This window comes from Notolepis coatsorum (assembly GCF_963971535.1).
Source record: "Notolepis coatsorum genome assembly, chromosome: 9".
Taxonomy (NCBI): Eukaryota; Metazoa; Chordata; class Actinopteri; order Aulopiformes; family Paralepididae; genus Notolepis; species Notolepis coatsorum.
In genome coordinates, this window is record NC_140173.1 from 112,552,989 (window position 1) to 112,575,671 (window position 22,683).

The following is a 22,683-nucleotide window of genomic DNA, read 5'->3' on the forward strand; positions in this document are numbered from 1 at the left end:
AACGTGCGCACCATGTACGAAGCAGGGAAAGCTGCCAACATCCAGCCAGAAACGGCATCCAGTGGACACTGATGCACCAGCTTGAAGACCTCGATTTTGCAGATGACCTAGCTCTCTTATCACACAGTCACCAGCAAATGCAACAAAAGACCAACAAACTAAAGGAAACAGCCTCAACTCTAGGAATGAAGATCAACAGGGTAAAAACCAAGGTTATGAAGATCAACACAAAGTGCCAGCAAAACATTGAACTAGAGGGAGAGGCCATTGAAGAAACTAACTCCTTCACCTACCTTGGGAGCATAGTAGATACAGCACAGCGGGTGGCACAGAAGAAGACATCAGAGTGCGAATCGGAAAAGCAAGAACGGCATACAACCTACTTGGTCGAGTATGGAGGTCTCGCGAAATAAAAACAAACACAAAGCTTAGGATCTTTAACTCCAATGTTAAATCAGTCCTCCTGTATGGCTCGGAGACCTGGAAGACAACTGTAGGGCTGAAGCAGAAAGTACAGTCCTTCATAAATTCCTGCCTCCGCCGCATTCTAAGAGTGAGATGGCCAAATGTCATTACAAATCTGGACCTGTGGGAGCGCACAAAACAACTACCCCGCCAGAAGAAATAAAGAAGAGAAAGTGGATGTGGATAGGCCATACCCTGAGAAAGGAAGACACAAACATCACCCGGCAAGCCCTACGATGGAACCCACCCGGAAAGAGGAAACACGGCAGGCCTCGACACACCTGGCGCCGTTCTTGGGAAGGGGAAATGAAAGAGGCTGGACTGGAATGGCACAACATTGTTCGGGAGGCCAAAAAACTTGCAACATGGAAAGAAATCGTCAGTGGCCTATGCTCCGCAGGGAGTGCAAAGGCTTAAGTCAAGTAAGTCAGTATACTGGATATGAAGGTATACTGTCATGGATCCATGCAAAGGTATGGATTTGTTTACAATACAGTCATCCAAGATATACACATACACAGCAGTATTTAAAATGAAATAGCATCATGACAATAAGTATTCCAAGATACAGTATATTGGGTTTAAGTCAATTGGAGCACAGTATTTGCTAGGAATGTAAGACATACGTAAACGTTTGAATTATTTCGAACAAATTATCTTTTACTTTGGATTCATTCAAACTTGATTTTCTTTGGGGGGGGGGGGGGGGGGGGTGACATCCCTAGTATTTGATCAACATTCCACCTCTTACACATACGGAAATACTGGAAAATGAGGCACAATGTTTATAAACTGGAATAAACTACCTATATTATATATTTACAACGGGTTAAGAAAGTTCCAAATAGCTTATTTTCCATCTATCAAACTCGTTAGGAATATGTGAATATAGCCCATATTGATATGGTAAAAGAAAAGGAAAAACTCAGATTGGGGCTTTCACATGAAAGTCCTGCCGCCTACAGTACAGCTGGATCACTGACTGGTCTCTCCTCCGCAGTGGGGCCACCGTTTGGCAGTGTGATGTATGAGTTTGTTGGAAAAACAGCACCATTCCTGATCCTGGCTTTCCTGGCTTTGTTCGATGGAGGTAGCATTATTATTATTCTATCACATACATAATGCCTTCAGTGAATGCATGGATGTGTTTGTATTTGGCAGCGTTCCAGCCACCCTTAACACATTCCCGGCCATTAGATTAGACGGGCCCCACTCTAGGACGCCAGCTTTTCATTACAACTTTTCACTGTGCGTCACGTTGTTTGTAGAGCTAAATCTATATTTTATATTATAGCTATGTATCCATTGTCATTGTCAATTGACAGTATAAACCTTCCCTTCAATATGCCATAAGGAAATAATTTTTTCATCAATACGTTCCCGTTTTATACCATAATGAATATGAGCGTTATATGGGAATGGTCTGGGATAATTCCTGCAAAGCTAGTTATAAGGCGCTAAGCTAATAACGTTAAATCGATTGGCGTTTCGTCCCTACACAAGCTAGAGTTAAAAATCCAAATGCATATGATCGGTATCATGTTCCACCATGAATGCATGAAAGGGGGGGGGGGGGGCGGGGGAAGTCGTTTCTGATTATTGATTACCAATAACGGCATTCGTTATTACAACAACGTACGCTGTTCATGGTGATGGCTATAAGAACAAGGCCCGATCAGGCTGAAATTGACGTCAAATCGCTCTTACCTGTGGCCGGTTGGATTCCAAAAAGAATTTTCCAAAAAGTATTCCAGGCGATCGGGTGACGCCCTCGCTTCAGGCTAACAGAAAAGTCTGCCCGGAGCGAAAAAGATTTGACAGCAAGTCTGCAACAAGGATTACTGCATTCTCGAGACAGCGCCACTACCAGGATATGGCCGGTACTGCACTTTCAGAGTCTCAATAATTATGCCTTTTCAAGAAAAAATACAGCTCTGTGACAGTGAATAGGATATTAAAATCGAATAAAAGAAAAAACGAGTTAAAAACATATATACGTGAATGGCCGGGAATGTGTTAAAGATATAATCTGTATCTTATGTATCTGGACTATCCCTACAATGATATCATTATATCATTATTATTTTTATTATTATTATTATTATTATTATTATGATGATTATTATTATCATCATTATTATTATCATCAGTTATTATTTATTAGTATTATTATTATTGTTCATTGATTGAGATATTAAACGTGTGTACTAAGTGGATCCACTATATTTCCATGCAGCTCTCCAGCTCTTCGTCCTGCAGCCCTCCAAGGTGGAGCCAGAGGTACGTTTGTCTCCTGCACAAGTTTATTTAAGCATTACATCACGCGACAGAGAATGAATGAATGAATGAAAACTTTATTTAACAGATTGCAGAATGGGTACAATACAGTACGGCTCAATACATACAATTGTTAAGGGGATGCAGACCTGAGAAAGACGTTTGTCTTGTTTCCATCAGGGTCCCCCATTTTCAATTCATATAGACATTTATGACATACACAACATACATGACATTTATGGCATAGGGACATATAGGTATTTAGTACTGATACATTTGTGACATAAACGGTATTCAAATATACAGTACTGTTACCCCTAGATCCTGACAGAGTATATACATATGATGGGGAGGGGACTGTACATTAGGAGGGGGTGGGTGGGTGGGAGAGAAATATACATACGGCGGGGTGTTATACTCATTAGATCACGCCTAGGGGTGGTTGTAACAGCCCTGACACACCAGTCGCGCGCGAAGGCAGGCGGGCGGGCGGGCGACCAGAGCTTCACTTTCGCTCCCATGTTAACGGACGTAGCTGTGCCCAACGGCCGCAAGCAGGCGCACGACTCGCGGGGTGGAAGCGATCGTTTTCACAGAAATACACTCAATATCTGCATTATTACAACACATATAGATGTTGTTTAACCAGCTAATGTGTCTGTATCTTTCCCAATACAAATAAACCACATTATTATACTTTTTCAGGAGTACAGTCACACTGATCATCATTCTAAAATGAATTCTAACATTCTAATTAATTATATAATAACTGGTTATACATGCAAAATGGACAATAGAACACTGGAACTGGAAATCTTAAAAAAATCTTCAAACAGGGACTGACTTTGCATATAGACTAGGCATTTACAGCTGTTCCAATGTAAATGTGCCTTCCTCCGTGCACTTTCGCCCGCTCTGAAGTCGGTCTCGGTGTGCCAGGCCACGCGCGCAATCTTACATGGAACCCGCAAGTGCCTGAGTGCGCGACTGGTCTTTTTGTGCCATTAGGCCCGACGCGCAGCGGAGCGTCGTTAGACCCCCCCCCTAGGTGTGATCTAATGAGTATAACACACGACTTCAAGTGATTTAATGCTTTTATACAATGGCCGAATTCACCCAACCTTATTGCTATACAAATAAACACAGTAATTGAAGCATAATGGAGATTTATTCACAAAACCATCCACAGAGAAAGTAGATCCAATAGTAGATCCAAGTCTGACAAAAAAAAATTAAATCAAATTCAATCATCTTTTTTAAGTCCGCGATTTTTCTTTTGTTTCACAATGGGTCATGACAAACCAATTACATAATCCAACATATGTGTAACGAACTAACATATTCCAGTTGACTGTATCTTTTTTGGAGGATTCGTTCTAAATATATTCATACTTCCATTTGTCTATCTATGGCGGACTCATTCAGAAAAAGTTATTCGGTTGTGGGAGGGATCTGGGGTCACGTGGAGTGTGTTATACGAAATAACAACGGCTAACTTGACTGTTTCAGCCACTCAGAATCAAGATATTTGCATGCCATTGTATAAAAATGATGTTGAAACTGTTTACTTACCTGCCTGAGATGACTGTCGTCATCATGCTTTATGATGACATGGTAATAGGGAGGTGTAGTGGTTACGTTACGTCATTGCTGTTTCCGGCCGGTCCACCATCTTGAAAACACAATGTATATCCCCAATTGCCCATTTCTAAATCGTCTCGTTTAAAACAAATAAAGCATGAACATTTGCATGGTGTACCTTTCTGTGCGTATTCATCCACAATCTATAGCTCAACATGAAAATATTCGCAATTAATCGTAAAGAAAAATCGTCTAATTTTATTTCAACCAAAAATGCTTAAACAATAATATTAGTGATAGAAGGGAACTCATTTTGTGCAGAAAATGGAAAGCTTGCCAATGTTCATGAGGCAGAATGGTTACAATAGCCGATTATCCATTTTCCCAATGATAAATCCCTATACGGGTGGACCTTGTGGGCGGTCCAAAGGGACGTCAGACTACACCTCCCTATATGAAGCTGTAGTATATTACCTCATCTGTAGCACTTCATATTATAGTACACGTAATTTACAGGGTAATAACTATGGAATTACCTAGAAATTGCCAACAAGTATGTAAACATTTGATTTATTTTCAATTCTGTATGTAGAAACATGTATTGTTGTAACAATACAATCGCTCTACTAAAGCAGTAATTGTGTATCGGCAGGATCAAAGCAGAGTAATATTGAGATATCAAGGCAGTGCTGTTCTCATGGTGTTCTAATGTTTTCATAATAGACATTGGTTAATAATGTTGCAACACCCTACTCATTCTCCTGAACCAGTGCGTTATTTAGTTACATTGTAAATACAATAAGTACTGTAATAGGGAGTCAAACCTGGTGTGAGTTGGCACTGCAGTACTATACTCATAATGTTAGGTACTACTAATTAAGCTTGAGAGATAGAGAGAAGGAAATCAAATGCTTCATGAAGGTTAAATAACAACTGGGTAATTTGATTGATTGAAATTGATTGAAAATATTATTAACAGATTGCAGAATGGGTACAATACAGTACAGCTCAATACACACAATTGTTAAGAGGATGCAGACCAGAGAAAGACTTTTGTCTTGTTTACATCAGGGTCCCCCATTTTCAATTCATCATAACATATATGACATACATGACATACAGGTAGACAGTACTGTTGCATCTAGACATTTATGACATACCAGATCTACAAATATACAGTATAATTATATTCTATTTATATTCAATTATATTCTAATATTGCACAGCTATGACAATATAATACTGTTATTTAGCTATTTCTACCAAGAAACTACACATTCATAAATATATTATTATATAATTAATTACATCATTACCAGGTATTCCCAGCCTTCCCTCACAGTCACAGACATTCAAAGTAAGAATAAAATTTAAGCTTCACTCAAAAGCTCCCAATAGGAAATGTTTCTTTCTTCATTTTACCTACAACCCTTGTACTCAACTCAGAAGACTTTATTGGTATCTTGCAATCATGTTCGCTTTGGGATCAAACATAGTCAATACGGGTATGTGCTGGTGCATTTGAATGAGCTGCGTATTGACTAATACAAAATAGTGAATGGGAATTGATTGCTGCATAGGCTGTAGAGAAAGCCATTCAGAGGTGTTAGAGGGCACTTTCCTTTATGCTATTACGCTGTACAATCACTACAATGATTGGTTATTTGCACAATCTGAGGAACAGGGCCACCCTGCCCATTAGGCAGATCAGGTCATGTGTCTTCCTTAGTATGGCCCCCAACCAATCAGAGGGGAGGTCAGTCAGCCAATCAGAGGGCCCCTCAAAACATCATTTTCATTTAAAAACATAATTTCATCTGAATGGCAAAATATTGAAACAGCTGTAGTGTACGCCTCTGCTGCGGAGATATGATAATGAGGTAAAACAGAAGGGCCCCCAAGTGATTATTTTGCCTAGGGCCCCCAAAAGTCTAGGGATGGCTCCACATGAACAGACATCTGCCAGCCTAGAGTTAAAGATCCCAATCACTAACCCTTTGACTTTGATCTATGGCTTGGAGAGCTAGATAACATGAGAGTGGCCATCGGAGTATTCAATTTCCATGACTGATATAAAAGCGATAGATATGGAAGTAATAAGCTCAGTCCTGACTCCAACTAAGGTTGGGTATTTTTTTTATTACAGTGTCGAAACATACATAAATACCATGCAAACACCAAATAACCAATATAATCTTGTTCTATCAGAAAACCATAGTTACGTACGTAACTCTCTCTGTTCCCTCTGATCCTGCCTCTGAAAATCCGCAAACAGGGAGACAGCCTCTCAGATAGAACATATGGCTACTCCACGCTGCTTTCAGTGTAAGTGGATGGATCGTTGTCATATTGGTGTCTCAGGATTGGGTCTGGGGGGGGTTCCTGCCCGCGGTGGAACACAGCGATCGTCTGTGGGGAATCCAAACCTTAACACAGAAGATGATTAGGTTTAAAGAGAGCCTGGGGAGCGGCTGACAAAGAGCTTAGCTTGAGGGGCTGTGAATTCAGAAACACCACGACTGCCCTTTAATTAAGGACAGGCTCCTCCAGAGGAGAGAGCAGAACGCTCACCTGCTTCTGTTCAGGATGACATACGAGTTCACATATTATGGCTTTTGAGGGAAAGCCAACGCCAGAATCTTCCTCTGGTCATTAGCCGTTTTTACAGTCATTCATCTCATTCATTCTCAATAAAAAAAGACATGTATTTATGGGACCCTCTTAGAATTTTAATTGGTGGTCCTTGATGACTTGCAGCAAACCCTAACCGTGCCATTCTTTGGAGAGCAATGCTATATTATACAACGTTAGAGAACAACGTTATTTTTTGTTGTTGTCTGAAATGATTGGCAGGAAGATGCATGAATGTTATATCTGAAATGTGCTTAAAAGACTTACATTTCAGGCGGCCGGGTAGCGCAGCGGACTAAGCGTCTGTCTACCACCACAGAGACAGTGGGATCGAATCCAGCTGTGGTGCTTCCGGGTTGGCCGACCGTCCATACTAACACAATTGGCAGTGTTAGCGGGTGGGAAACCCGGCGAGGGTGGGTCCTGGTCGTTGTAAACAGCAAGGGAAGGATCTAGGAGAGGTAGTGTGACCTTCCACACGTTACACTCTCCCAGTGAGAGTCCGCGCTGCCAGGTGAAAAGAAGCGGTGGGCTGGGTAAACATGTGTCGGAGGAAGCATGTGATAGTCTCTGCCCTCCCGGACCGACGCTAGGGGGTAGAGTGCGCACCGACCAGGAAGGGGATTGGGAATTGGCATAACGACTAACATTGGGATGGGAGAAGAACGGAAAAAGAAGGGGGGAAAAAGATTTAAAAAAAAATAAGAAAAATACTTACATTTCATTAAAGGAAAACTCCAACATTTTGGGAAATTAGCTTATTTAACATCTTCCCTGGAGTTAGACAAGAAGATACATACCTTTTTTGTCTCTGTGCGTGCATTTAGCTTAGGGAACAGTCGCTCCGTTAGCGTAGCTTAGCTTCATCACTGGAAGTGGGGGGGTTTTAGAGCCTGACGTTCCCTACAGTGCCCTACAGTCACCAAATACACTCCAAATACAATTCCAAAACGTTCCTGTAAACATGTTGTGACCTGTGTATTTACCACGTGGAGAAATTAAAAATAATTGAATTCGACAATTACGTTTTCTAAGCAGATATACTCGGAACAATTTTTTGCCGAACGACTCCTCTCTGAGCGCAGATGATGGTGATGATATATTATATAATATATTTGGTAGCGGTGGCGGTGTGTGCAAACATATTTATTGTGTCCAAAAAATGTTCTTCTTTCAAAAGTATGCAATTCGATTATACCATACGGCGGATTTGGTGCAGAATTCAAACCTATTGTACTTGACTTGTCGTAACTTCTGCCTTTTCTCCACTTAGAGCCAAAAAGGGACCCCCCTGCTCACTCTGATGAAAGATCCATACATTCTAATTGCTGCTGGTAAGAAAACTCTAGACAAACTGAATGTTAAAGGCTCAATCCATGTTTGCAGTATAACGCCTGTCGAAACACTGTTGCCCCATTGCTGGCTTTGTTACACAGCATACAGTAGAACGCTGCGATGGAGGTGTGTGTGTGTGTGTGTGTGTGTGTGTGTGTGTGTGTGTGTGTGTGTGTGTGTGTGTGTGTGTGTGTGTGTGTGTGTGTGTGTGTGTGTGTGTGTGTGTGTGTGTGTGTGTGTGTGTGTGTGTGTGTGTGTGTGTGTGCGTGTGTGTATGTGTGTGTGTGTGTGTGTCTGAGTGTGTGTGTCTGAGTGTGTGTGTCTGAGTGTGTGTGTCTGAGTGTGTGAGGTTTTTCAGCACATCTCTTAGTTACATCAAGATTGCGCTAGCTAAGCAATGTTGTGTTTATAGGTGACGTATTTGCAATTTTAGCCAAAGAAGACCAGGCTGGTCTGGACAGAAAATACATCGCTTTCTCACTATGCTGTTCTAAATACCACACTGTCAGTCTCCAGAGAAGTACAGGATCCAAACCAGGAGATTAAAAAAATTGAAGTACAAATACTTGTGATGATGAGACCAGTCACGGCTGTAGAAGTAGAATTGGATGTGGCGAATTATCAGGTGCTAACAAAGACATCCCAGTGGTTAATGGCTGGAATACACCGCTGCCAGATGGTGCTAACAAAGACATCCCAGTGGTTAATGGCTGGAATAGGCTACACCGCTGCCAGACGGTGCTAACAAAGACATCCCAGTGGTTAATGGCTGGAATAGGCTACACCGCTGCCAGACGGTGCTAACAAAGACATCCCAGTGGTTAATGGCTGGAATACACCGCTGCCAGATGGTGCTAACAAAGACATCCCAGTGGTTAATGGCTGGAATAGGCTACACCGCTGCCAGACGGTGCTAACAAAGACATCCCAGTGGTTAATGGCTGGAATACACCGCTGCCAGATGGTGCTAACAAAGACATCCCAGTGGTTAATGGCTGGAATACACCGCTGCCAGATGGTGCTAACAAAGACATCCCAGTGGTTAATGGCTGGAATAGGCTACACCGTTGCCAGACGGTGCTAACAAAGACATCTCAGTGGTTAACTCATTCGGGGCCATTCACGTAATATTACGTGTTTGCCCGACAACCGTTGGGTGCCAACCACGTAATATAAAATTTTTGGTTATTTTTTAATCTTTTTAAATGTTAATATCCTATTAAATGCCAGGGACCCGTATGTTGCCGTTAGAAGGCCTACTGCGACGCTGAGGGTGCAGTACCGGCCAGATTCTCCCAGGTGGCGGTATCGAGCTGCAGTAAACCCTGTTCCAGACCCTGTGTTACACTGAAAGGTTTCCGGGCGCAGATTTTCAGTAGACGGCAAGGCTAGAGGTTCAATCGGTCGCATCCAAACGTCTACGGGACATCCGATGCATACGCTGTGGTTGGTTATGTCGTGGGCCAAATGGAAATCGGATGGAGCAGATATCAATCAAACAATTGGAATATTATTTTTGGAATACTCCCGATCAAAGGTAAGGATCATCTGACGTAAATTCTGGGTTGATTGTGGAAGGTTTTCATACCGATCCAGCTGATCAGCGTTTTTAGCGTTCAATACTAATGCCGTTACTGGTAATCAATCATCAGAAACAACCCGCCCCCCCCCCCCCCCCCCTTTCATGCATTCATGATGAAACATAATAGCTACTGTATAGATTTTATTCTGGAATACTAGCGTGTATAGGCAAGTAACGCCAACGCAAATAGTAGACTTGGCCTATATGGCTATTACGCAGCCTTTCAGGAATTACCCCATACCGCTGTAAAACCATACTTATATTCACCACGGTATAACACAGGAACGTATGGATGGAAAAATGATCTCTTTTTTGCATCTTGAAGAAGAAGAAACACAGTGTCAAATTACTATAATATTGTATCCATGGCTATAATATAGAATATAGATTTAGCTCTACAAACAAGGTCACACAGTCGTATCTTTTAACGCTTGGCCCAGCTACAACGGTCCGCGTCTAATGGCTGGCACTGATTGAGTTAATGGCTGGAATACACCGCTGCCAGACGGTGCTAACAAAGACATCTCAGTGGTTAATGGCTGGAATACACCGCTGCCAGACGGTGCGCAGGCCGAGGAACGGAGTTTAGTTCTAGTGATTCTGCCAATTTAGGCAGGAAATTAAATATAGGATTAATAACAAATAGTGGGTGCAGCTGACGCCACCCAGATGGGGGGAAACTAAAGCAGAGATCACAGGCACATGGGTGTTTGCATCTCTGTTATTGTAACATTGTGATTTATTGACAGAAACAGTTCTGATCTTAAAGAAACAGTTCACCCCAAAAATGATTGTATATAAATGACTGGCCCTGTGTTGCAACTTGTGTTGAATTCCTGAAGATTTATTTTTTCCTCACATGCCGGTAGCCATACTTGATGACTTGAAGTTAATGGGGTCCAAATTTGACAACAGCAAAACTATATCAAAACATCCGTTTACAAACTCTCAAACACGTAGTGCAGTCAGTCTCTCATCCAGTCATACTGTATGCTCAGTACTTCCCAAACACATGCATTTTCACAAAAACTTTGCTAACAAAACATTTCCGAATGAAGACAATTCAGAGCAAAAACATTTCTTACCTTTTGCATATTATGTGAACAGTCCAAATTAACTAAAATGAACTGAACTCAGACCCCCAGTAACTCCAGAGTCTCCTTGGCTGTAAGCTTCTTGTGAACAAGCATTCTCAGATCCTCAGTTATGTGAGGTTTCTCCTGGGTAGCTGTTCATTGATAAAAATGTGTGGGTAGCAGCATTAGCCGTATCTAAATATCTTGTGGTATAATTATTGTGTAAAATGCATGTTTAATATTTAATATTGCCTTGTTGCAGCACAACAAAACACACATTGTGATTTCCAGACACCACTGTGCATAATGGATTGTAGTGGTTATCACTAGTGGAAGAAGTACACAGTTCTCTTACTTAAGTAAATGTAGAAATACCCATATAAAATAGTACTTTGGCTAGGGCTGCAATAGTTAAGAGTCAAACTGTTCTAACAGTTATCAAGTGCTCCAGCCGTTAGTTCTCCAGCCGCTAGTTCTCCAGCCGTTAGTTCTCCAGCCGCTAGTTCTCCAGCCGTTAGTTCTCCAGCCGCTAGTTCTCCAGCTGTTAGTTCTCCAGCCGTTAGTTCTCCAGCCGTTAGTTCTCCAGCCGTTAGTTCTCCAGCCACTAGTTCTCCAGCCGTTAGTTCTCCAGCCACTAGTTCTCCAGCCGTTAGTTCTCCAGCCGTTAGTTCTCCAGCCGTTAGTTCTCCAGCCGTTAGTTCTCCAGCCGTTAGTTCTCCAGCCGCTAGTTCTCCAGCCGTTAGTTCTCCAGCCGCTAGTTCACCAGATGTTAGTTCTCCAGCCGTTAGTTCTCCAGCCGCTAGTTCTCCAGCCACTAGTTCTCCAGCCGCTAGTTCTCCAGCCGCTAGTTCACCAGATGTTAGTTCTCCAGCCGTTAGTTCTCCAGCCGTTAGTTCTCCAGATGTTAGTTCTCCAGCCGCTAGTTCACCAGATGTTAGTTCTCCAGCCACTAGTTCTCCAGCCGTTAGTTCTCCAGCCGCTAGTTCTTCAGCCGTTAGTTCTCCAGCCGTTAGTTCTCCAGCCGGTAATTCTCCAGCCGTTAGTTCTCCAGCCGTTAGTTCTCCAGCCACTAGTTCTCCAGCCGTTAGTTCTCCAGCCGTTAGTTCTCCAGCCATTAGTTCTGCAGCCGTTAGTTCTCCAGCCACTAGTTCTGCAGCCACTAGTTCTCCAGCTGTTAGTTCTCCAGCCGTTAGTTCACCAGCCGTTAGTTCTCCAGCCATTAGTTCTCCAGCCGTTAGTTCTCCAGCCGTTGGTTCTCCAGCCGCTAGTTCTCCAGCCGTTAGTTCTCCAGCCGCTAGTTCACCAGATGTTAGTTCTCCAGCCACTAGTTCTCCAGCCATTAGTTCTCCAGCCGCTAGTTCACCAGATGTTAGTTCTCCAGCCACTAGTTCTCCAGCCGTTAGTTCTCCAGCCGCTAGTTCACCAGATGTTAGTTCTCCAGCCGTTAGTTCTCCAGCCGCTAGTTCACCAGCCGTTAGTTCTCCAGACGTTAGTTCTCCAGCCGCTAGTTCTCCAGCCGCTAGTTCACCAGATGTTAGTTCTCCAGCCACTAGTACTCCAGCCGTTAGTTCTGCAGCCGTTAGTTCTCCAGCCACTAGTTCTGCAGCCGTTAGTTCTCCAGATGTTAGTTCTCCCGCCGTTAGTTCTCCAGCCGTTAGTTCTCCAGCCGTTAGTTCTCCAGATGTTAGTTCTCCAGCCGTTAATTCTCCAGCCGTTAGTTCTCCAGCCGTTAGTTCTCCAGCCGTTAGTTCTCCAGCCACTAGTTCTCCAGCCGTTAGTTCTCCAGCCGTTAGTTCTACAGCCGTTAGTTCTGCAGCCGTTAGTTCTCCAGCCGTTAGTTCTCCAGATGTTAGTTCTCCAGCCGCTAGTTCTCCAGCCGTTAGTTCTCCAGCCGTTAGTTCTCCAGCCGTTAGTTCTCCAGCCACTAGTTCTCCAGCCGCTAGTTCTCCAGACGTTAGTTCTCCAGCCGCTAGTTCACCAGATGTTAGTTCTCCAGCCACTAGTTCTCCAGCCATTAGTTCTCCAGCCGCTAGTTCACCAGATGTTAGTTCTCCAGCCACTAGTTCTCCAGCCGTTAGTTCTCCAGCCGCTAGTTCACCAGATGTTAGTTCTCCAGCCGTTAGTTCTCCAGCCGCTAGTTCACCAGCCGTTAGTTCTCCAGACGTTAGTTCTCCAGCCGCTAGTTCTCCAGCCGCTAGTTCACCAGATGTTAGTTCTCCAGCCACTAGTACTCCAGCCGTTAGTTCTGCAGCCGTTAGTTCTCCAGCCACTAGTTCTGCAGCCGTTAGTTCTCCAGATGTTAGTTCTCCCGCCGTTAGTTCTCCAGCCGTTAGTTCTCCAGCCGTTAGTTCTCCAGATGTTAGTTCTCCAGCCGTTAATTCTCCAGCCGTTAGTTCTCCAGCCGTTAGTTCTCCAGCCGTTAGTTCTCCAGCCACTAGTTCTCCAGCCGTTAGTTCTCCAGCCGTTAGTTCTACAGCCGTTAGTTCTGCAGCCGTTAGTTCTCCAGCCGTTAGTTCTCCAGATGTTAGTTCTCCAGGCGTTAGTTCTCCAGCCATTAGTTCACCAGCCGTTAGTTCTCCAACCGTTAGTTCTCCAGCCGTTAGTTCTCCAGCCGCTAGTTCTCCAGCCGTTAGTTCTCCAGCCGTTAGTTCTCCAGCCGTTAGTTCTCCAGCCGCTAGTTCTCCAGCCGTTAGTTCTCCAGCCGTTGGCCAAGTCAGTTGTTGCCCATGGTTGTGGAGCATGATGGATTCCTATGGTCTAGGACAGTCCAATCAATATTTGTTTACATGAACAACGCCAAAAACCAGGGAACAAAGACTCAAACTTGTGATGTCATCAGGTATTATGGCCTGGCTATGAAAGGTCCTCAGTACTTAAACAATCAGAAAGAAGCTACTAACCCAGTAGGTGGTTCAGTAGGTTCAGAAACTAGCTCCAACTTTTTGTCCCGCCCTGTGTCATTGGGGAAGAAGATCACAGTGCATGTTATTCGTGTCAACCGTAGCAATATGCAGCATCTAACTTGGTTACACTTCAAAAGCGTATTGCCGGCATGTCCATGATTGTTTTGGTTGTAGAGCACTTCAGTGAAGTCATGTCTTTTTTTGTCCTTTTTGGGAGTAAAGTATCAATCCCCTTCCTAACCATGTTAATCATACTCAATAAAACCCTGAGTAAAGTAGACATCCAGCGATTTTAAGGGTACTGAAGGGGTACCCAAAGAAATGCCTACTGAACCACCATAAAGTAAAGTTAAGACTACTGAACCATCATACAGTTAAGACTACTGAATGATCATAAAGTTAAGACTACTGAACCATCATAAAGTTAAGACTACTGAACCCCATCATAAAGTTAAGACTACTGAACCATCATAAAGTTAAGACTACTGAACCATCATAAAGTTAAGACTACTGAACCATCATAAAGTTAAGACTACTGAACCATCATAAAGTTAAGACTACTGAACCCCATCATAAAGTTAAGACTACTGAACCATCATAAAGTTAAGACTACTGAATGATCATAAAGTTAAGACTACTGAACCATCATAAAGTTAAGACTACTGAACCCCATCATAAAGTTAAGACTACTGAACCATCATAAAGTTAAGACTACTGAACCATCATAAAGTTAAGACTACTGAACCATCATAAAGTTAAGACTACTGAACCATCATAAAGTTAAGACTACTGAACCCCATCATAAAGTTAAGACTACTGAACCATCATAAAGTTAAGACTACTGAATGATCATAAAGTTAAGACTACTGAACCATCATAAAGTTAAGACTACTGAACCCCATCATAAAGTTAAGACTACTGAACCATCATAAAGTTAAGACTACTGAACCATCATAAAGTTAAGACTACTGAACCATCATAAAGTTAAGACTACTGAACCATCATAAAGTTAAGACTACTGAACCATCATAAAGTTAAGACTACTGAACCCCATCATAAAGTTAAGACTACTGAACCATCATAAAGTTAAGACTGCTTTTGTGGACCCATAGGATGTCTGTCTGAGTTTTCACACCCAAATTAGCTTTATTCACTGGCCACTCCCCCTGCCACCTCCCGATTCATTCTCTATGGAGAAGCTCAAGACTTTATACCCAGGGCCCCGTTCCCCGTACCTGGATAACTGAGTTAGCCGGATAACTTTCGGTGAAGTCTGACTTAAGCCGGACTTTCCGGTTCCCCGTACCTGGATTGTCCAAATCACCATGACAACAGATCCAAAAGTTTGAGCCTGGTCGAAAGCAGGGTTTAAGTTCAAGTTAGCTGGATGAACCATCGCCACGCCCCCGCAAAGAAGTGACAGCCCGTTTCCTGAAATTATTCCCACAGTCTACGATCTGCATTATACCATTCTGAATTACGTTTTTGTGCTCCATTCTTCCAGAGGGGGCTTTTGAAATGTAAAATAGACCCAAAATGCTGATACTAAATTCACTTTGTCCTAAATAATGCACGTTATATATACCGTGGTGCTCGCTCGGTGCGATGTACACATTATGTGGTTATTTTAATTGTAACTGGGATTAAGATGTCTGATGAGATGCGCTGTTTGACGGATTTGAGAAATTGAATGAGCCGTTGACGTCACATTAATGAATGAGGATAAAGAGATAAAACGTCATTCAAAACAAAGAATATTCTAAACACGGGTCTCTCGTTCATTAATGTATAAACAATGAATTTATCTCATCTGGCACAGTGGCGCAGCGGTAGTGCTCAATCCTTTCAACCCAGCGACCGGTGTTCGAAACCCTGTGTTTCCAATATAATTTTTTGGAATATAATATTAATGATTATACGCCAAAGTAGCCTAGTTCTAAGTTAAAATATTATAAATCTACATGCATTGAGGATGTCATTCTTTATATAGCTCTCAACGTGCACCAAATTGAATTATTCCTACATCGCAAAAAGAAGGGGAAGACTAGGTTTCGAACCCCGGTCGTCTGCGTGAAAGTCAAAAGAAGAACCCGTTACACCACAGTGGAGATAAGTAAAAGATCGACCATACATCAATCAATGGGAAGAGAGCCGTATCGTTATCCTGTATAACAGCTTAACTAATTATTTTCGCTAGCAAGATCTCATTTGATTATTCAATCCAGCAGGCAAGTTTAAAGACATATAATCTGATTGACTGAGGTAATGAGGGACTTAAAATTAGCCTATAGATAACGCATTTAACTTGTCGGCGAGGCGATTGAGCCGTACTGCAATATGTTAATAAAGTTTTAAATCAATTAATCAATCAATGCCGCTAGAGAATCAGGATCTCTGCTATCGATACGTGCTGGCTTTTCAACTGGAGCGGCCGCGCGCACTAATCCTGGGTCTCAAGTCTGGCTTGAGTTAACGAGACTGAATCCACCTTCGAGGAACAGGAAAATCCCGGCTTCAAACATCGGGTTAACTGAATCTGGATAATGACATCTTGATCGACTTAGTTGAACCAGGTACGGGGAACGGGGCCCAGATGACATCACAAATCTGAGTCTTAGCTCTCAGGTTTATGGCTATGGGAGAGAGTTGCTCATGTTCATAAATATTTATTGTACTGTCCTAGACCATACGAATAATATAATAATTATTATATTTGGTTGTATTCCCCTTTAAACACTACAAGCATCTACAAGTCCAACTCTTCAAGAACATAATGTGAATACACCAAAAGGTTAGAGGGTCAACTCACTTCCAGATTGTATCTGAATCTGTAATGTTGTCAAACTGTGACATCTAGGCAAAATTTGTTTACATATTTTGTTTTGGTCTGACGTGTGGGTTGGAGGTTAGTAACTTATTATAATGTAACTTTCTCCAGACCTCTCTTGGCAGAGCCTGAGAAGTGGTCAGCAGTAGCAACCCATACATCAGACCAAAACAAAAGATATAAACAAAGTACAATACCTCCTTTGCCTAGAGGTCGCTGTTTGACGGCATTCAATATTCTACCTTTAAAAAACATTGTACCAGTTTCATTTATTTATTTCAAACCAATCAACCTATACAATACAAGACAACCACAAAACAGTACAATAACCACCACAAAACAATAGACAACATTAACAACAGACACCACTTAATGGTTTGAAAAGGGGGATGGAAGAAGCTAAGCTTGTGAATCAATTGCTATACATACAACATGTAACATAGCTCTGTTTCTCACATTCCCCTGACATCTCAACAATACATACATGAGTCTGACTACATAGTTAATACATATTCTATATAACATATTCCTTTTAATGCCAAACGTCATGTTCACCCTCCTCCTTATACCTTTCCAATATTCCTTTTTTAAACTTTCTTTTAAACTGGTTTATGTTTTACTCAGTTTAACCTCCTCGTCCAATCCATTCCATAATCTCACTCCACAAACAGATATGCACATAGATTTTAGAGTGGTTCTTGCACCCGGTTGCTGGAGTTTCTGTTTCGCTCTAAGATTATAATTCCTGGTTCCTACCCTCTCAGTGAACCGATATTGGATGGGAGTTGGAAGAGAGTTGTGTGAAGCTTTGAACATGATTTCGGCAGTTCTAAGTATGATCAAGTCCCATAATTTAAAAGCTGATGATTGTAAAAACAATGGGGTAGAGTGTTGGTTGTACCTTTTATGCAGTATATAAAGAGGTGATATATTGGAACGATAAGAATTACCCCATACTTCCAGACAATAGTTTAAATATGGGACCACAAGTGCATGGTAGAGGATGAGAAGTGACCTTTGGTTGACAAAATTCTTGGATCGATACATAATCCCCCACACTTTTGGCCATCTTGGATTTTACTTGACTGATGTGGGGTTTCCAGCTTATCCTGTCATCTATGATCACACCCAGGAATGTGGTTTGTTCTACTCTTTCAATACATACATTGTCTATCATAATTGTCACTGTTATGTCACTATTGCGCTTTCCAAATAACATTAATTTAGTTTTACTCAAATTCAATGACAATTTATTCTCATCAAACCATTTTTTTTACTTGATCAACTCCTGTGTGATCACCTGCAAAACATCCTGCACATTTTCCCCTGAACAAATGATATTCGTGTCACCTGCAAAAATAATGAATTTCATGATTGATGATACTCTACATATGTCATAAATGTATAATAAAAACAGTATCGGACCCAAAATTGACCCTTGCGGTACTCCGTAGACGATGTTCATCAGTGTTGACCTATGGTTGTCAATTTGTACAAATTGTTTCCGGTCTTCCAAATAACTTTCCAGACAATTTAGAACAGTTCCTCTAATACCACATCGATCCAGCTTTTGTAATAATATATATACCATGATCTATATAGTACCAAAGCCTTCTTCAAATCTATAAATATTCCTACAGCTAATTTCTTGTTTTCCGTACTTGATTTCCTCAATTAGGTCTGTAAGTGCCAATGAAGTTGATCTATTATGTCTGAAACCATACTGGCTGTCGGAAAGCAAGTTCTTTTTTTCAATAAAACTGAAAAGTTTTTTTTTTTTTTTTGATCCACTTTTTATCCCATTTTCTATATTTTCTCCCATCCCAATTTTGTATCATCCAATTCAACCCTCCCCTGTTTCTTGCCTCCCACAAGCCGGCTGCAATGTGGACTAAGTCATACATAGCACAAGTCCCCTCCGGTACTTGAGGTAACAGCAGTCGCATCTTTTCACCTGCGCAGCTCGATCTCAGTGGCGAGGAGTAACACGTGGGAGGCTCACGCTGCCCCCGACACTTCCTGATTCTACTGCGCAGGCGCACCAACCGACCTGTAGGAGTCGCTGTCCACAACGCCCGATCCCCACCCATCAGTTTCCCACCCCCTAATACGGCCAATGTGTATTAGTATGAACGACCAGCTAAACTGAAAGCAATGTGGAGCGCTGGGCTCGAACAGGCAAGCCCAGCGTCTCCGTCATTCGTGGCGAGCGCCTTGCCCACTACGCCACGTAGCCGCCCAAAACTGAAAAGTCTTATTGAAAAACGCTTTAGTATTTTTGAGAAGTGAGGTAGGAGAGAGACTGGCCAGTAATTTGTAAAAGTATGTTTATCCCCTGATTTAAATAATGGTATTACTTTTGCTATTTGAATTTTATTTGGAAATGTCCCTGTTTGAAAAGATAAGTTGCAAATGTGAGTTAGTGGTTTTATAATTCCCCCAACAATTTTCTTAATAGTCTCCATATCAATATTATAATCTTTAGATTTTTTATTCTTACAGTTCAATACGGTGTCAATTACTTCATTTTCATCTACCGGATAAAGAAACATTGAGCTTTTCAAGTTTCTTTAATAGTTGTCATACAGAAGTACAGAATACTTTTATACAAAATGCTTCTTACTGTTACGCTCCAGAGACTGTGTTAGACAAGATAAGTATGAAATAAAATAGTATAGCATGTAAAATAGAAGTAAAAATAGTCACAGTGTTCAGTATAGACATATGTACAATGTTCGATGCAGAAAAGTAACTGAGTTACCATACAATATACTATGCAATGTTGTTACGTACCCCCGTAGGGAGACGCAACACTAGGCCACAGACAGGATAGGTGAGGGTGCAGTGACACAAAACACATGAGACAATTTGCAAAATAATAATATTTATTTCACAAAAGTCAAGATCAGCAACACAGAGAGCACGGAGGACCTACCAGTGAGCACCAAATCAAATATCAAAAAGAAACAAAAGCCCACCCCCCCTTACAGGCGCGAACGCCCCAAAGTACAGGTGGTGGTGCTCACTCTAAAGCTGGTGTCTTTAACAGTTAGTCACCTACGTGATGCAAAATGTAGACCCAGGGTATCTTCCTGCCCTCAATGTCCCTGTGTGCGAAACAAAGGGTTAATACAAAGCAAAGCAATCACCATAGGCTGGGTGACACAAGGAATAAACAAATACACAAACAGGTTATGGGTTAACAGAAATGTACAACAAAGAACACACCAAAACACAATGGAGTGAACCAGAGCTTTCGCCAGCTCTACCAAATGTACCTCTACCTGGACATCTCTACCTGGACATCTAAGAAACACCCACACCAAACAATGAGAGCAATAGAGCATTTAACTAGCTCACACACCAAACATGAGAGCAATTAGAGCATTACCTAGCTCACACACCAAACATGAGAGCAATTAGAGCATTACCTAGCTCAAATATACATACCAAACATGAGAGCAATTAGAGCATTACCTAGCTCACACACCAAACATGAGAGCAATTAGAGCATTACCTAGCTCAAATATACATACCAAACATGAGCAATTAGAGCATTACCTAGCTCACACACCAAACATGAGAGCAATTAGAGCATTACCTAGCTCAAATATACATACCAAACATGAGAGCAATTAGAGCATTACCTAGCTCAAATATACATACCAAACATGAGAGCGATTAGAGCATTACCTAGCTCACACACCAAACATGAGAGCAATTAGAGCATTACCTAGCTCAAATATACATACCAAACATGAGAGCGATTAGAGCATTACCTAGCTCACACACCAAACATGAGAGCAATTAGAGCATTACCTAGCTCACACACCAAACATGAGAGCAATTAGAGCATTACCTAGCTCAAATATACATACCAAACATGAGAGCGATTAGAGCATTACCTAGCTCACACACCAAACATGAGAGCAATTAGAGCATTACCTAGCTCACACACCAAACATGAGAGCAATTAGAGCATTACCTAGCTCAAATATACATACCAAACATGAGAGCAATTAGAGCATTACCTAGCTCAAATATACATACCCCACATACAGTGGCAAATGGCAAAACAGGGCCAACAGTATATATACCCCACACAGGGTTTGGTCCACGCAAGCACACACAGAATTATCACCAAACACAGAGAGACACCCACCACCACACTGAGCCAAAAGAGCTAACCAACACTGCACACAATTGGGGTATATGAAGGGATGTGGAGGTTAATTAGTCTGATGAGCCTCAGCTGCTGCTGCTGCTGCTTCTGCTGCTGTAACTGGAAGACACCTGAGAATGGGATATGTTACACAGGAGGGAGACAAAAACAGAACAACCAAAACATGCCTATATACACACACGCACAACAGATAACATACATAACCCCCATATATATACACATAAGGACACCGTCCATAACAAATGTACTAATATACAATACTATATAGTGCAGAGCAGAAATGGGATGCCTAAATATTAAAGGCAACCAACTTGTGTCTAGCCACGCCCAACTTGCGTCTAGCCACGCCCCCGCGGCGACGTGGCAGCAGCAGAGCGGAGCGGCAGCTCCGCTCTGCCGCGGAGCTCTGTCGCGGCAGCATTATGTAGCAGTAATCCCACCTTTTTAACATCCAGAACTAGCTCAATTGGTAGCGCTGCCTTGCTGTGGATCCTGCGGTCCGTTGGTGACAAGTTTGATTCCCTTCAATTTATTATTATTATTTTTTTTTTAGCATGCATTCTTTCGCCGGTTAAGTTTAGGCATGTTAACTTTAAGCAACTTAAGGTTAGGCATTGTTTTGGAGTTGGTTAAGGTTAGAAGGGTTAAGTTTAGGCGCTGTTAAGGAGCTGGTTAAGGTTAGAGTTTGTCTTAGAGAATGGCAATATTCTTTCGGAGTTGGTTATGGTTAAGGTTAAGGTTAGGCATAGTTTCGGAGTTGGTTATGGTTAAGGTTAAGGTTAGGCATTGTTTCGGAGTTGGTTAAGGTTAGAAGGGTTAAGTTTAGGCGCTGTTAAGGAGCTGGTTAAGGTTAGAGTTTGTCTTAGAGAATGGCAATAGACAGCCTATTTCCGCGCTGCAGCGCGAGGCAATAGACAGCCTATTTCCGTGCTGCAGCTCTCTCGCGCTGCCGTGGTAACATGGGTGTAGTGGCCAATCAGAGAAACGCTAAACACAAGTTGGTTGCCTAAAATATTCACGCAAATGGGATGAGGTACAATTTAGGTACAATTTACAGTAAGGTGTACGAGTTGTAGTGCAAATCCTTTACCAATAAATATAAAGTGTAAAGTGTGTTTAGGTGTTCTAAAGTGTGTAAAGTGGGTGCTGCAGTGAGTTGTTTGTTTAAAGTGAGTGTGTGCGTGTGGATGTGTGTGCTGTGTGCATTTGATGGTTGTTGCATAGTGTTTATTGTTCGTTGAGCAGCCTGATGGCCTGGGGATAGAAGCTTCTTCTGAGTCTTTCTGTGCTCGCCTTAAGACTCCGGTATCGCTTGCCTGACCGCAGCAGTTCAAAGAGGCAGTTGTTCGGGTGGCTGGAGTCCTTGATGATTCTCTTAGCCTTCCCCCTGCACCGCTTGTTGTAAATGTTCTGGAGGGTGGGAAGCCCCCCTCCAATTGTGCGTTCGGCTGAACGTGTCACTCTTTGTAGTCTGCTACGGTCTTGTGCAGTGCTATTCCCAAACCAGGAGGTGATGTTGCCAGTCAGGATGCTCTCGATTGTACATGAGTAGAAGTTCCTAAGGATCTTCTGACTGACTTGGAACTTCCTTAGGCGCCTGAGGAAGTAGAGGCGTTGTCGTGCCTTCTTCACAACACTGTCAATGTGTGTGGTCCATGTCAAGTCCTCGGATATGTGGGCTCCGAGGTACTTGAAACTGTTCACTCTCTCAACCGGTGCCCCGTCGATGCTGAGGGGGCTGTAGTCCTTGACCCCCGACCTCCTGAAGTCCACAATCATCTCTTTTGTTTTGCTGACGTTCAGGGAGAGGCAGTTCTCCTGAC

At 42.3% G+C, this 22,683-nt stretch overlaps 1 protein-coding gene across 1 annotated transcript in view; it reads left to right on the forward strand.

Moving 5' to 3' along the window:
* The window catches only part of slc18a2 (solute carrier family 18 member 2), a 64,558-nt gene that overhangs the window by 22,317 nt on the left and 19,558 nt on the right, over positions 1 to 22,683 (forward strand). Inside the window, exons 7-9 of the mRNA XM_084322132.1 lie at positions 1,466 to 1,555; positions 2,702 to 2,745; positions 8,228 to 8,288. Coding sequence (XP_084178258.1) covers positions 1,466 to 1,555; positions 2,702 to 2,745; positions 8,228 to 8,288 — 195 coding nt within the window. The remainder of the gene's footprint in view (positions 1 to 1,465; positions 1,556 to 2,701; positions 2,746 to 8,227; positions 8,289 to 22,683) is intronic.